The following is a 16,482-nucleotide window of genomic DNA, read 5'->3' as shown; positions in this document are numbered from 1 at the left end:
ATATTTGTAAGAATTAATAATGGCTATGCATTGCTTAACCTTTATAGCTCATAGAACATTAATATTAAGGACATCCTCTTTATTGTAATACAAACAAGCAGTTGATTATCTAAAACCTAATATCAGTATACTGCAATAACCATTGTACATCGAAATGTATATCCTGCAATTAGGACTTGTTTGAGATCTTCAGTAAAAGCTCCTGTGCCTCTGAAATATTACAGAATAAGTGGAATTGCCCCGTTATCAGTACCTTCAATTTTTATTCGCTGCTCAATCATAGCTTGAGTGCCCTGAGCTTTAAACAAAGTAAGCATTTTAACAAATAGTTATTTGCGCCTAGCTGCTGTAGCTCACATGTCTGAGAAAATATGGCAGATAGGTACTTCTGGCAAGGAAAACTGCCTCTGCTTGATTTCCTTTGTTAACACTAGCACTTCAATTCGATAATCCCTGAAACGTACTAAAATAGTACATGGGAAGTTTGAGTTGGAGGACCGCTGTGCCGGCAAGCAATGAACTCTAGTCAGTGTCAGATTGCCAGAATGTTCCTGGAGTACATGAGTTCTAATAAAAGAATTGACCCATTGGAGAGTTAGTTGGCAATTCCAACCCTCCAGAACCCCTGCAATGCATAGATTAGCACAGTGTGAGGGATTTTCAAGTTCCTCTAGTTTGCTTTGCAACATGGATTTTTGTTTATGAAACAAATCAACCTCATTCTGTATTGAAATAACCTGGTCCTCCAGTTTTGAAATTCTGAACTCAGCTTTCTTTAGCTTTTCTGGAATATGAGAAAAATAATCCTTAATCTTAGAGGACCTGGCATGTAAAGCTGGAATGTCTATGGCTTGAGAGGCCTTAAGTTCTCTGATCGCATCCAGAAAAAGATTTAACATATTTTTGGCATCCCATTGCAGAGTGACCATCTTGCCCTTCTGCTGAGGGTCTTTGTATTGCAAACCTGCATCGATTCACTGATCACCCGCTCACATCCCGAGTTAGCAAATTCAGTAACTGCAGGTAAAGACACCGGTAAAATCTTCTGAGGAGCCGGAGGAGGTAATTGCAGGGTGCCAGCTTTACTCATTACTGGTGAAGCAGCTGTTAAAAAAGGGGAGTGTGGAGCAATGAATTGAAAGCCCTCCGGCACATACTCCTGTTTTATTTTTTTGACATAGAGGGTATTTCTTGACATTGCCCAGGCTGAATTCAGACCCCATAGAGATCTCCACTGAGTTTCCCCCGGCCCTTTGTTTGGAAAGAACAAAATCTTCAGCCAGTGGGAGAGTAGTATTTGTCTCTTCCGATAGCTGAGAGTGTTTTGGAGGACTCAAATTATCCTCATGATTCTCTATATTAGTAGCCACCGCAAGCTCCTTAGGAATTGAATAAGTGCATTCACACGAGCTCCCACCTGTCCTATGTTCTTTGTGACTCTTTGTCTCAAAATTGAAGTATCCAATTTGGCGGTGGCGCCAAAAGCTTTTGAATAATTTTGTATACTTTACAAAGGGCCAAACCCCAAACTGCAGCTCAATGACGAACACAAGAGCTTGGAAAATCTAAAGTCCTGTGAGGTTCTTCAGTGCTGTTTGCACACTAGCTCTGAATTAAGGTGAAATTACAGAGAAATCTGCCCAGCGACCCTCAACTTGCCTCCACTATCTGCAGAGAGCAGCACATTTACCCCTGGCGAGAAACCTGGCGGCCCCAATTCTGACACTTCATATCAGAGCAGCAGGCCAATTTCAACAGACTAGCCAAGCCTGTGGAAGGGCACATCCCATGAAGAAAATGCAGTCATCGAGAAAGGCCATTCAGATAACCTGCAAATCACACTGCTGCGCCCACCTGGTTCTGACTTCTGCTGGGCGTGTTGCCCGTTTCGGGCATCCCCGCCTTCTCAATTGGACCCGTGGGCCCTCCAAGTCCATTTGTGCATCTGAAGTCACTTCCAATCTGCAGCTGTAGCAGTGTTAGTCCATCAGGACAGCAAACAAAAACCACCAAGACCCCGCCACTGTAGCCTCCGGCTATGCAACACGATCACCCCAGGAAACTGAGTAATGGCTCTTTGCTGGCAATACAACATCTGACATAAAGGGGGGAGGGGCTGCAAGCACTTAGCCATGGGTCGTGTGGGATCCCTACACTTAGCAAGAGAGAATAAGCATGCAAGAATATTACTATACTAGAGGATACACTGCTAACTCAGCATATCTTCAAAAGGTATTTTGAAGAGGGCGAATTCATAAGTAAACTTTTAGCAAGACAATTAAGATAATGCCAAGCACAGAACAGGATTACATTCCTTATAGATAAGTAAACAAAAGTATATATAAAGGACCTAACACAAATCCAGGATAGATTTTTTAAACATTATGAAGCAATTTATAACGCGCAGCAAGACTTGGATGTTTCACGACTATGGGGTTTTCTTAATAAGCTCCCCATCCCCAAGTTGCAATCGAGCCAAGGCCAAGCCCTAGTAGCTAAAATTACCCTTGAAGAGATCGAGGCTGTAGTGAAACCTTTGGCCAATGGTAAGGCTTGTGGAGAAGATGGAATCCCTTTAGAACTGTATGAGGTTTGCACTGGTACTAAACCCTCAGCTTTTAAAAACACAAATCATATTTTAGAAGGGAGAGAAGTTCCTGCATCATTCCAGTCTGCAGTTGTGGTTAGGTTTTTTGAAGAAGAATAAGGATAAGGATAATGTCAACTCATACAGGCCCATTAGTCTTTTAAATATGGATTACAAGATTTGTACTAACATTTTTGCTAAGTGTATGAGTAGTATATTAGGTACTGTCATTCATGCTGATCAATGTGGCTTGGTGCCATATGTGTCATAGTTCCGTTTTGCGATTCCTAAATAGCGATTTTTAAGGAATCGCTATTTAGGAATCGCAAAACGGTATGCATGAAGAAATTCACTTTTTTGTAGCGATTCCTTAATCTTCCTTTATTGCGAATTCGCATTTTGCGAATTCGCAAATAAGGAATAATTTCCAATGCATTCCTATGGGCCAGGAGGCCCATAGGAATGATTTCCAAAGAATGCTCAAATTGCGAATTCGTAATTTGCTAATCGCAATTTGAGAATTGTTGCAAGGGTGCAGGGGTGTCTCAAGGACACCCTGCTGCACCCCTGTAAATTACATGTGTGTGCATATGGCGCACATACATGCCCAATGGGCATGTATGTGCGTCATATGCCACCCTCACAAATGCACAATTGTGCATATTTACAAGAAATCGCAAATTACCACCAACTTGTAGTTGGTGGTAATTTGCGATTTCTAAACCTGAAATCGCAAGTCTAAAAAGCTTCATTCTTAGCATTTAAGAAATTGCAAAATTGCGATTCCTTAAATGCTATAGCAAAATAAGGAATCGCAAGTATTTGCGATTCCTTAAGATGCGATTGTTTCATACATATCATTTTATGCAAAACAGCCTTTTGCGATTCGCAAAGGCCGAAATTTGGCGAATTTCAGCCTTTGCGAATCAAAAAAGGCTTGATACATATGGCCCTTGGTGCCAAGGAGACAGCCATCTTTAAATATGAACTTTTTGATCAAGGCTTTGGATTACTTTCATCAGAATAAAGTACCGGCTCAGGAAATGCTGTTGGATGCTGAAAAGGCTTTCGATTTAGTGTGCTGGGAAAGTCTTTTCATTATTCTTAGTGAGTTACAATTTCCTACCAGTTTTATTCAAATATTATTTTGTTAATATAAAGGAGCTAACGCACACATCATTATTAACTCTAGCAATATCAGCACTTGTAAGGTGAGCAGAGGTACAAGACAAGGATGTCCTCTGTCGCTTATACTCTTTGCCCTTTTTATAGAGCCATTAGCTATTGCTCTTGGAAATAATGAGCATGTAGAACCACCACTAAGGGGAATGACTCATAATAAATTATGTGCTAATGATATTGCACTATTTTTAAAACCAAATATATAAATCAAAAGCGGGTTCATTGGGAGGTTATAAGATAAATACATTAAAAACCGAGCTTTTATTATGTAACTGTGCACTAGACACTTTACTTGATGAATTTTATCCTTTAATAAACTCAAGACCTAAGAAGTATTTAGGGATATATTTCTCAGAAAATGTTAATAAGTTATATTCCCTAAACTACGTCCCTCTAATCAATAAGACCAAGGGTTTATTGGCCAAATTAACCAATTTGCCTCTATCAATAATGGGTCTCGGATCTGAATGTCAGTTTTGCTCCTGTGTAATTTTTGGCTGATAGCTATTCCTAAAGCCTTACAGACAAATTTATTTGAAGAGATGCAAGGTGTGTTCTCTACCTTTTTGTGGACTAGTAAGTAAGATTGTCATTAGATTGTGCAAATCAGGGAGAGAAGGTCTTTCCTGATCTGAAAGAAACCTATTTTGCAAATTTTGCACATATTACATACAGGTTTTTTAAGCCCCAAGGTGTTTGTTTGATCATTTCTTTCTAAAATGTATTTTCCAGGAATATGAAATTAATTATGTTTTACACCTCACAAGAAGCCCCAAGCAAGTGAGATATAAGATCTTACAGTGATTTTTTAAGCGTAAGGAACACATGTTTAAACATTTGGATATCCATGTTATTAATGGTGCAACTTACTTGACTGATATATCTTGGGACCCATCCATTTTAGAAAAAAATGCTGCCTCTAGATGGGGGAGTAATAGATATCATTTTTAATTCGACTTCCTAGGTGAGGGGAAAGGGTGGAATGAAAATGAACCTAGCATTAGATATTGTAAAGAAGTGAATGAATGGTCTTTTATTCAGGTCAAATATATTTTACAGGATTTAGACCTCAGCAGAATTTTTACTTCTCTGGAGATAGTGGAAGACCTAATAGAATCCAGAACTCATAGATCTATTAGCTGTTGGGTCCTCTTGTTTCGGAAAAATATGGCTGCCAAGGTCTATGAGAAAGATAAATGGCACTCTTAAGAAAATCTACAGATTTCAGTACCAATGTGAAATAAGATGAATGAGTTCAATTTTACTTTATTAAAGGGGTTTAATTTGAGGCATTTGCAATTTTACGCTAAATGGCTTCTGTACAGAACCCCAGCTTTATTGCATAATATCAATCCCCAAACTTCTAGAAATTGTTTTAGATGTTCATTGGAGAGAGGGAGCAGCTGGACCCATATTATGTGGGGTTGTTCAAAAATGAAGCAATTTTGGGGTGAGATTAATGAGTATTGTTCCCAGACTACAATTGGAACAGTCAATAGATGCCCAGACAGCGGTTTGGGGTTATTTTCCAGATATAAGTACCAGCTGCTTGCAAAAAAGCAATGATATATTATTGTCTTAATAGCTAGATCATTAACTCTTCAAAATTTGCGTACTGTAGAAATATCACATTTCCAATAACGGTGGTTCAAACTATGCAGAATTAAGGAATCTGAAAAGAAATATGCTTTACGATCAGGGTCATATGAAAAGTTTTTGAGGCTCTGTGAGGTGTTTGGGTAAGGGATTAAAAGTTTTTTGGGGGGAATATTTGCAAGATAAGTTGATTGATTGCTGTCTTTCAAGCTATGACTTTTTAATTAATAAATGTTTCATATTTATAATATCGAAATGTATAATGCACCTGTTTACTAATCAAAATGCACTGTTGCCTTTTAAAGATTGTAATAATGTGATCTGTTTTCAGCAGTACAAATATTGAACTCTTCCAATAAAAAAAATTATGTGCTTCATATCGATGCAAAGTAGTGTGTGTGTGTTTGTCTTCAAAACAGCAGATATGAAAACCATAACTACATTTGCCAAGTTAACTGGACTCCATTCTTTTAGGGTACACTTACTTTTCGATGGATAACACCCCTGGACCTCCAGGCCAGCCTTGTTTGTGTGCAATGCTCTGTGCCCTGAGGTGGAAAATACCACATAATGTGTGCTGAAGGAATACTATGAACTTGTGTCTCACACCTTCCTAACCTCTAACTTTATGGGAACCAGCATATCCAGTGGCCAAGTGACTCCATTAACCCTAGCAATGTGACCCATAACTGTTCATTACATTTGGAAGTAACTATTTCTTCTTAAAGTCAGTTTAGTTGAATCAGTCAACAAGCTATTTAGGTGTTGCCTGGTACCTGCATCCAAATACCAGGTAGCACTCGCACAGTGATTGGCTTCCTGTGGACTAGGGGTGAACCAAGCTACTTTTGAACACTTTACCTTTTAGAAGAAGAGAATAGAGGAAGCTTCACGTAGTTTATAATCTGTAAAATAGTAAGGGCCGGTGTTCAAAGTTTTTCTCAGAAACCTTCAGCTTGTGCCGGCGAATGTAGGGATCGCACATTCGCCAAATACCGCAGACGAGTAGTTTGAATTCCACCTCATGCCTCTTTCTACTCCCCTACCATGCAAACTTTACTTCGCTCATTTGATTTCTTTTCATTCTTCCTTTCTCTATCCCTTTTTCAATGTTTTTCATTCTCTACTTCCTACATTCTTCTGTTTGTGTTTTTATCTTTCTTGCTCTGGATCAAAATCTGATGAGGAAAAGTGAGTGCAGTCCCCAAAATTGAGTTCTGGTATGCCTTACCTGCAACCACAAGCAAACAATTAAGCACTGCTGCAATTAATTTAAGCGTTAGTGTCCTTTAATGGGATACTAAGCATCACTGAAAATTTAAATTAATTCCTTTTTCTAAAGCAAGATTTGTAGTAAAGTTTTGAACGCATACAACAACCCATGGGCTGTCCCCCTGTGGTCTGCAGTTCACAAGCCCTCGGCATTCTCTGCCGGGTAGCATGGCACTTTCACTCGATTATCTATTTCACCTTCCGTTGTGCAGAAAATATCAATGTATACCTCACACTCATTGGATTCAATTCACAAAGCCATTGGCAGGTGTATCTTCTAATTAAACATGCAACCGTGGTAATCTGCTAGTACAAGATACTCATACAATCGATCATAAATCAATGAAAACTTCAGGAAGATCCATAAATTCAAGAGCTTGTGGGTATTCTCAAATGGAAATGGAATAACCTAAAATTGGTGGGGGCAGAGGCGAAGGGATTACTGATGGTCTATGGAGTAAAATATTTTCCCCTTGGATAAAAAAGTACCTTTGCACAAATCTGCATATTTCCTCCAGCTCAGTAATAAACAATGTAAACAACGGGGGGAGCATATGGCCAGACGGCTAGTGCGGTCGACCTCAAATCTGGGGAAACAAGCTTGTGTCTCGCTGGAACGATGCTCAACATCCTGTGATTCTGAACAAATCACTTCATCTCCCCATGCCTGACAAAAAAGGAATGTGTCCTTGTGTTACGTAACTGGTGCTCGTGTACAGCAATCCGATATCCGATACCGTCGGGTTAAGTTTGTGCTATATAAAACTATATAAAACTCCAGAAAAGTTTTGTTTTTGACAACTGGTGCAGATTGCTGGTGTAGGTTTAAAAACAATTGAAAATGCCTCAAAATTATAATACATATTCTTAAACGCAGTGGCATCTTTGAGAGCTATTTTACCAAGGGGGCACAGTGGCAAGAGACACAGAGATAAAACTGTTGGGTCCACCATCAGCAGTGCCACCTGCCCCCTAAAAACATAGGACCTCATTTATGAGAAATGACGCATCGCTAAGCAGCGATGCGTCACTTCTCAGTGCGCACTCCTTGCGTCATGATTGGTGCTTCATATTTATAATATGACGCATCATGTCGCAAGGAGTTACAGGTACGTCAGTATTTCTGACGTATCTGTAGGCGCAAAAGTGATGCATTGCTGGAGTGTGTCACAAAAGTGACGCAACTCCAGCAATGTGTCCTTTCACATGGGCAAGTCCCATGTTGTTAGTGCCTGCATCAGTCTTACTCCTGCCATGAAGCAGGCGTAAGATGTTGCCGCATTAGCGGCCAAGAAATGGCGCAGTGAGATCTTATAGATTTCACTGCGTCACTTCCATGACCCTTTCTTGCGTCAATACGCCCCCCCTTGCATACATTATACCTGGCGCAGGTATAATGTGGCGCAGGGGTTTTCAAAGTGACGCATCTACCTAGATGTGTCACTTTGTAAATATGGCGCAACAAGGTGCATTTTTTACGCCACTGGTGGGTCACAAAAAGTGGCGCACCTGCGGCGTAAAAGTGACGCACGGCCTCATAAATGAGGCCCACAGCCTCCTCTTGCCCTCCCCCTCACTACTGTCATCCCGTAGTTCCCAACCACAAGCCTGTGCTTGAAATATGACAGGAGGTCGTTCTAAGGGGAGTGCAAAGAGTCCTCCACTCTGATGCAAAATCCACGTCCTTCACTCTCAGCCAAAGCAAATGTTGCTTCACAGTGGCCTTGGCCAAACCTGCGCTCAACTGGGCTGAGGCTGGCGGTGATATGTCCTGTGTGGGCAGGTTATGTAAGGTAGGAGAGAAAGGCCAAACTCAGTACCACCGTCCCTGTCTAACCTAACGGGGGGGAACGTTAACGCAACAGTCCATCCACCGCAGGACGGCCACATCACAAAGGCAGTTTCGCACCTTATGTAGGGAGAGTCAACCAACCCGCATGTAACTGGCGTGCAAAATGTGGCAGCCTGTGTTACAAGTATCATACAATGGAAATCATGTGCATCAAGAAAACTCCCAGCACAGCAAGGCCATCATTCATTTGTTCTGCAAGAGCAGGCTCATCAAACATGGCACCCACTTGGAAAAGAGTCAGTACCTTCCAAGGAGCAGAATGGTCCTCACCCCTGAACACACAGAGATCCCCACTGGGTAGCTAGGGGTCTTTGAACCTGGAGGGCAGTGTCCGCCAGGGCAGCAGAGGTCATAGCCTCCTTGAGTAGGCCTGGGCCGTGAACTCTGCTACATTTGTGGAGTTTGCAGAGTTTTCCGCACTCCGCAGAGCATGTGGAGTTCCAAAAAACTCCGCTCTGCAAAGCGGAGTTTCTCCCTCTCTCGCACTTGCTTCCTTCAAGTTGGCAAGTGAGGAACATCCACCTCCTTTTGAAATTTCTCAACGCAGGCGGTTGCAGATGGTCGCGACTACTCATGTTGAGAAACCTTCCGTTCGCGTTGAGAAAGCTGCCGCTTGGGTAGAAAATCTACTCGAGCGGCAAGAAAAGAAGCAGCGCCCTCTTGTGCTACGCATGGGGCCATTTCACCGTTTTTACAGCACGAGACAAACACCCGGAGCTGAAAATCAATGTGAAGGCCATGACCAAACGCAGTCTGCCGCTTGCAGAACTCTCTTTGACTCCGAGCTGTTCTTTCAGCTGCTCACCCTCCAAACCAGAGAGCCACAGAGTTTGTCTCACGAGCTGTAGACATTCCCTGTAATCAAGCAATCTAGTAGAAAACTGCACCAATCAGACTCCTATTTCCTGAAACTGAAGAAATGGCTGTGACTGACACACACAAACCTGCCCAGGAGGACCGCTCTATTCAGACTAAGAGGTTTAACATTCTGAGCTCTTGCACAGTAGGGCTGGGAAAGTCTTCATAAAGCTTGGAAAGAAAACCCACTGCTCTGGGAGTGGTGGCTAGAGGACTCTGGTGCCTGTGAATCACCATTCCCTTCTCGTTCACCGGTTTAACTTCCTACTGCACAGCTACGAAAACAAGCCCTCCGTGCACACATATCCTCAAGCCTTCCTTTCCTCGAGACCCAGAGTCAGACCTTGTTCTCTGGGCTGGTCTGTCAGAACTTTTTAGAATTCCCGGGTCCACAGAAGCCTAGCTCATCCGGTCGCGGTTCATACTTTGCATTCTGGGGCTTGTAGTGTTATTTAATCCTATGACAAAATCAGGACTACAAAACCTAGAATACAACCCAGAATGCAGAACAAAAATCTGGACTGGCTACTCAGGCAGGGAACTCGGGGAACTTGAGGGAGCTGGGTGCGTTAATAGGAAAGACAAACAAATCCCCCTCATACAGCGCAACACCTCAACAATTCAACTGCACCAGGTATCGGGTATCATTGGAGCTACAAAGCCTTTAAACCCGCAAAGCGGTACAAAAGGGGATGGTGATGAACGGAGCATCTGAACCAATCAAACACTCACACCCAGTCAACAGATCTGGGTTTAATCCATCACCATTCTTTAGCCCACTCTGCCACCCCAGTTCAGACATGTCCATATGCAAATCAGTCTGACCCTGTGCCTCATGGGAACAGTCCAGCCCGAACTGCCAAGCTATGACTTCCCTGGACCGGAAACAAGCATCCTAGGACCGGTTTGGGGGTAAGAGCCCTCATCAGCCAGGCTAGCTTGAATCCAGTAGCAAAGTGAGCAATGGACCACGTCTGGGCATACCCTGCCAACTTATGGCAAACAAAGGAAACACAAGGAGATGATGGACGGAGCATCTGAACCAATCAAACACTCCCCGCAAAGGCACTGCCTCAAGAAGACCCCACATGTAAACTCACAGCAGTCCCACAGCATGCATATCAACCCAGCACACAGAGTCTGTGTCATGTGATGCGTTTGTCCAGTCCTGCCAGTTTAGTCGCAGCACTTTGCCTTCTGGGATTTGTAGTTTTGCTTTTCCCGTTATGAATTTGGGTTTACATTTAACCACTTCAGAACTGATTTCCTGCAGGGATCCTAGAACAGTCCTTGCTTGAAATCACCCAGACCATGGACAGGATTTTAGTCAAAAAGGTATTGAATGCATGAAGATCAGCAATCAACTCCACAGCACCCCCCCCCCCCCCCAAAAAAAAACCCTGCTCTCATTAAAATGATGCTTTTTAATTGCATGGCTTAAGTGGTTCATGACTGAAACAGTGGCTCTCCGGGAGACCCGCCGCTCCCAGAGTCCACAGACCTGCTCATCCGCCAACTCTACATACAGCGAGGCCAGTGGTCCCCAATATAAAGCCATCACCAGCTCTAAGAGGAAGGAGCTGAGGCAACACGTGAGATGAGGGAGCAGAGGAGAACCATGGGCAATGTGAAGTATTAAGTACCACAGGTGCAGTGTTCACAGGTATAGGCACAACCCTATGGTGGACCTGTGATGTCACTGATCCCCTTCGACATGAATATGATCCCCAGTGTGATGTATCATAGCCTGGGCCCCCACTGGAGTCAGCCAGGCCTTCCTGTGACACACAGAGTACAGTGATAGATGGCTGCCACTCTCGAGAGCCACCAGATAGAGTATAGAGCTAGGTGACTGCCACTCTAGAGTGCTGGCAGATAGAGTACAGTGATAGATGGCTGCCACTCTAGAGTGCTAGCAGATAGAGTACAGGGATAGATGGCTGACACTCCAGAGTGCTAGCAGATAGAGTACAGGGATAGATGGCTGACACTCCAGAGTGCTAGCAGATAGAGTACAGTGATAGATGGCTGCCACTCTCGAGAGCCACCAGATAGAGTATAGAGCTAGGTGGCTGACACTCTAGAGCGCTCGCAGATAGAGTACAGTGATAGCTGGCTGCCACTCTAGAGAGCTAGCAGATAGAGTACAGTGATAGATGGCTGCCACTCTCGAGAGCCACCAGATAGAGTATAGAGCTAGGTGGCTGACACTATAGAGCGCTCGCAGATAGAGTACAGTGATAGCTGGCTGCCACTCTAGAGAGCTAGCAGATAGAGTACAGGTATAGATGGCTGCCACTCTAGAGTGCTGGCAGATAAAGTACAGTGATGGGTGGCTGCCACTGATAGGTGGCTGACACTCTAGAGCTCTCACAGATAGGAGAACAGAGCTAGGTGGCTGCCACTCTAGAGTGCTGGCAGATAGAGTACAGTGATAGGTGGCTGCCACTCTAGAGTGCTGGCAGATAGAGTACAGTGATAGGTGGCTGACACTCTAGAGTGCGAGCAGATAGAGTACAAGTATATATGGCTGACACTCTAGAGTGCTAGCAGATAGGGTACAGGTATAGATGGCTGACACTCTAGAGCTCTCACAGATAGGAGTACAGAGCTAGGTGACTGCCACTCTAGAGTGCTAGCAGATAGAGTACAGTGGTAGATGGCTGCTACTCTAGAGTGCTAGCAGATAGAGTACAGTGATAGATGGCTGACACTCTAGAGTGCGAGCAGATAGAGTACAAGTATATATGGCTGACACTCTAGAGTGCTAGCAGATAGGGTACAGTGATAGGTGGCTGACACTGTAGAGCTCTCGCAGATAAGAGTACAGAGCTAGGTGGCTGCCACTCTAGAGTGCTAGCAGATAGAGTACAGTGATAGATGGCTGACACTCTAGAGTGCGAGCAGATAGAGTACAAGTATATATGGCTGACACTCTAGAGTGCTAGCAGATAGGGTACAGTGATAGGTGGCTGACACTGTAGAGCTCTCGCAGGTAAGAGTACAGAGCTAGGTGGCTGCCACTCTAGAGTGCTAGCAGATAGAGTACAGTGGTAGATGGCTGCTACTCTAGAGTGCTAGCAGATAGGGTACAGTGATAGATGGCTGCCACTCTAGAGCGCTAGCAGATAGAGTACAGTGATAGATGGCTGACACTCTAGAGTACGAGCAGATAGAGTACAGGTATAGATGGCTGGCACTCTAGAGTGCTAGCAGATAGAGTACAGTGATAGGTGGCTGCCACTGTAGAGCGCTCGCAGATAGAGTACAGTGATAGATGACTGACACTCTAGAGCGCTCGCTGATAGAGTAAAGCAATAGGAGGATATAATGAAAGAGGGCTGGAATGTAGAGTACACCGATAGGTGGCTGTCACTTTCGAGGGCTGACATAAAGTACTGTGATATATGGCTGTCACTCTAGAGTGCTACTAGATAGAGTACACTGATAGGTGGCTGTCACTCTCGAGGGCTGACATAAAGTACTGTGCTCTGCAATACGGTAAAAGACACACAATTGATGGATGGAATGCAGAACAAATAAAAACATTCACCCCCCCCCCCCCATCAAGGGATCTGGGTTAAATCCATCAATCTTTTGCTCACCATGCCACCCCACTTTAGACCTGGCCATATGCAAATCAGTCTTGACCCTGTGCCCCTTGGAAACAGTCTATCCCGAACTGCAAAGCCAGGTCCTTCCTGGACCAGAAACAAGCATCCAAGGACCGGTTTCAGGGTTAAAAATAAATGTTACCTCTGCAGCAGCGCCACTCTTCACTACCTTTGATGTAACTTCACAGAGATTCGTGATAGTGCTTTCAGTCTCCTCATTTCAGAACTGAAGCATTTTCAAATGTACATGCAACGAAGCCATAGTTGCTGCTTATTTACCGAATGCCCACTAACAATTATTGGCAAAACCAATTGTCCTGACTTGTTGTATTTGTATTGTATTGTAATTGCATTTATATAGCACTTACTACCCCTGACGAGGCATCAAAGCGCTTTTTCGACGAGTAGCATGCTACTCTGGGACCCATAGAGGATTGGTGTTGAATTAGTATAGTGAAACATGCAAGTAGATTTTAAGTGGTGGATAAGTTATTCAGTTATTTGGATTTGGAATGATAGCAGAAGGATAGAGGAGGACAAAGGTTAGTATTCATTTAGCGCTTGTTGACACACGCTATTCAGGAAGCCCATAAAGGATTAGTGGTGAATTAATATGGTGAAATATGAAGGAATTTCAGCGGTGGATATTAGTCAGTTACTTGAAGTGAAAAGGATAGCGGAGGGATAAAAGGGGAAGAAAGACTTGCACTCATATAGCACTTGTTACCCCTGATGGGTGTTGAAGCGCTTTTCGGGCGAGTAGCACGCCACTGCGGAACCCATAAAGGATTAGTGCTACTTGTATTATATATCTGAATGCACTGGTAGAAGCAACCAAATACCAGTCAGGCGGCACACTAGGCTAAGCACAGATTTTAGCTTAAGCCACGCCCTTTATTACCCTCCGTTTTTTTTCAACCCACTTATAGGCCTGCCTTTGGATGTGGCTCTGAAGACAGGCAAGCAGGCCACCCACTTGTTGCGGGCTCCCGAGGCTTCAAGAAAGAGAGAGGAAGGGAGGGGGGAGGAAGAGAGAAGCGATCAGAGAGGGGGAAGAGAGAGAACTGGGGGATGGATGGATGGATGGATGGATGGATGGATGGATGGATGGATGGATGGATGGATGGATGGATCAATGAATGAATGAGACCGGGTGCTTTGGGCAGTGAGGAGGGCAGGAGGCGTGCAGGAGCGCAGTGTGGAGGTGGAGGAGGGCGCACTTACGGCTGTGGCGGAGAGGTCCCACAGGCATGGAAGAGGCCCAGGACGAGGCACAGGCGGGGCAGCGAGGGCTTCCACATGGCGAGGGCGGCACAGGATGGTCCGGTGCAGCTCTGGCCACGGATCGGCTCCAGGCCCCTATATAAGGCGCCCGATGCCCAGCACCCACGCAGGCCAGACAAAGTCCAGCGGCAGGAGACTGGACCTGTCCATTCGGGGGGATTACAGGGGTCGAGGCCTCGCTTCAACCCATGATCTGTCCAAGACAAACATTGGGCAATAAACTGTTAAATAAATCCCCGCCGAAAAATCTGTGTGTTACACAACATAAGAACACAACGCATGGACGGACACAGTTACACATAGATGTATCCTAGACACTTTTCTGTTTATTTCTCCTGGTTTATTAAATTCTCTCTATGACACCTCTTTCTTTAATTTATTCTTTCTAATATTGTTTCTTTCTTTCTTTAATGTCCTCTTTGTATTTTCAATACTTTCATGTTTTTAGATTTCTTTCTTTCACTGCCAATGTTTACTTATTTTCCTATTTTCTTCTGTCGCTGCATCCTCTCTTCTTGCCAAGGTTGCTTTTCAATTTCTTCCCCATATTTCACTCCTCTATCCTTTTCTCTCTGCCATTTGTGTTTCATTGTTTTTGTCTTATTATTTTTTTGCCTACTCTCTAAGTCTCACTTTTTCTTTTGATGTTAATCTACCCTAGCTGTCCCTTTTTCACTATTCCTTTGCAGCCCCCACTTACCTCTCACTGCTCTCACTGATCTCAGTAGGCCTGGGCGGAACTCGCGGAGTTTCATTCTGCAGATTTTTCGTGAAGTTACAAAAAAACTGCAAGATTCCTCAATTCCGCGAACAGGCAGAAATAGGCGCGTTGCACTGTCTGTGCTGTGTTTTAGTGCCAGGAGCTCGTTCCACACTGAAAAATCAGCACAAATGGCACCAAGTGGTTCGCCAGGAGGTGCAGCGTCTCGAGTTGATTTGGCTGCTGTTCGAGTAGATTTTCTACTCGAGATGCAACTTTCAGAACGCAAACAGTCGAGACCGCAAACAGTCGAGACCGTCCTCTTTGGAGAAATCTCTACGGGTGCCCTTTTAGAGAATAAAAATTATGCTAAGGGTTGCCAAATATTGCTTGCACTCGCCAATTCACCATTTTCAGCAACGCATGAGAAAAAACTCCCCCAAATGGTGGTTGGAGGAATTTGGCCAGAACTCCACGTTACAAGCATACCGAGGAGTGGCCAATATTCCACAAATTCTGCTGATGGAGCTAAATATATCACCCACCCCTAGTTCTCATGTCTTTTTCCGTAAATGCCAATGCTTCCTTTCTCTTCTCTACCGTATCCTCTTTTCTACTCTCTCCTTTTCCAGCTTTCTTTTCTTCACACTCTCATAATTCATATAGTCCCTTCTCTAACAGAGGTTACAGAATTTAATACAGAATAGAGTACCACAAAAGGTGTTACCGGTTTTGGCGTCCAAGACCCTGTAATCACTCCTTTTCCTGATCAATCAATCAAAGCATTTATAGAGCACGCTACTCACCCGTGAGGGTCTCAAGGCGCTGGGGGGGGCTGCTACTGCTCGAAGAGCCAGGTCTTGAGGTGTTTCCTGAAGCTGAGATGGTCCTGGGTCAGTTGCAGGCGAGTGGGGAGGGAGTTCCAGGTCTTCACTGCCAGGTAGGAGAATGATCTTCCTCCGGAGGTGGTTCTGCAAATTCGTGGGACGATGGCGAGGGCGAGGGTGGTGGAGCGAAGCAGGCGAGTGGGGGTGTAGAACGAGAGTCGGCTGTTGAGGTAGTCAGGGCCCATGTTGTGGAACACTTTGTGTGCGTGGGTGAGCAGTCTGAACGTGATCATTTTGTTGTCTAATCGCCAAACATAGGAATGCTGTGCCTGTACACATTTGCACAACTTCTGACCATGCGACCTTCAAGAAGCCCTAAAGTCCTGGCTTTTCTTGCATGACTTCTAACTGCATGAATTATCATTTCTCTACAGTCGAGCTATGCTTTTCCTTTTTTTTCATTTTGCAGAGTTTTATATAGCGCGAACTAGACTCGAACCGAATCAGGTATCAGAGCGCTTTACATAGCACCAGTTGAATTACATGAGGACACATTCATTTTTTTTTAGGCACAGGGAGATTAAGTGATTTGCCCAGAATCACCGGAGGTTTTGGCGTCGTTACCGAGACTCGAACCCAGATCCCCAGGTTCGAGGTCGAGCGCCCTAGCCGTTAAGCCAACTCCTCTTTTGCACCTGGACACCCATTTG

General features: G+C 44.2%; 1 protein-coding gene across 1 annotated transcript in view; it reads right to left on the bottom strand.

The window, feature by feature from the left end:
* LOC147659229 (alpha-2-macroglobulin-like) overlaps window positions 1-14,341 on the bottom strand; it is a 100,760-nt gene extending 86,419 nt beyond the window's left edge. The window contains exon 1 of the mRNA XM_086951870.1: window positions 14,186-14,341. Coding sequence (XP_086807996.1) covers window positions 14,186-14,262 — 77 coding nt within the window. The 5' untranslated portion in view covers window positions 14,263-14,341. The remainder of the gene's footprint in view (window positions 1-14,185) is intronic.
* Between the last annotated feature and the right edge of the window lie 2,141 nt (window positions 14,342-16,482).

Source organism: Lissotriton vulgaris, unplaced genomic scaffold (genome assembly GCF_964263255.1).
Source record: "Lissotriton vulgaris unplaced genomic scaffold, aLisVul1.2 SCAFFOLD_1089, whole genome shotgun sequence".
Lineage (NCBI taxonomy): Eukaryota > Metazoa > Chordata > Amphibia > Caudata > Salamandridae > Lissotriton > Lissotriton vulgaris.
This window is presented reverse-complemented; position numbering and strand designations above follow the sequence as displayed.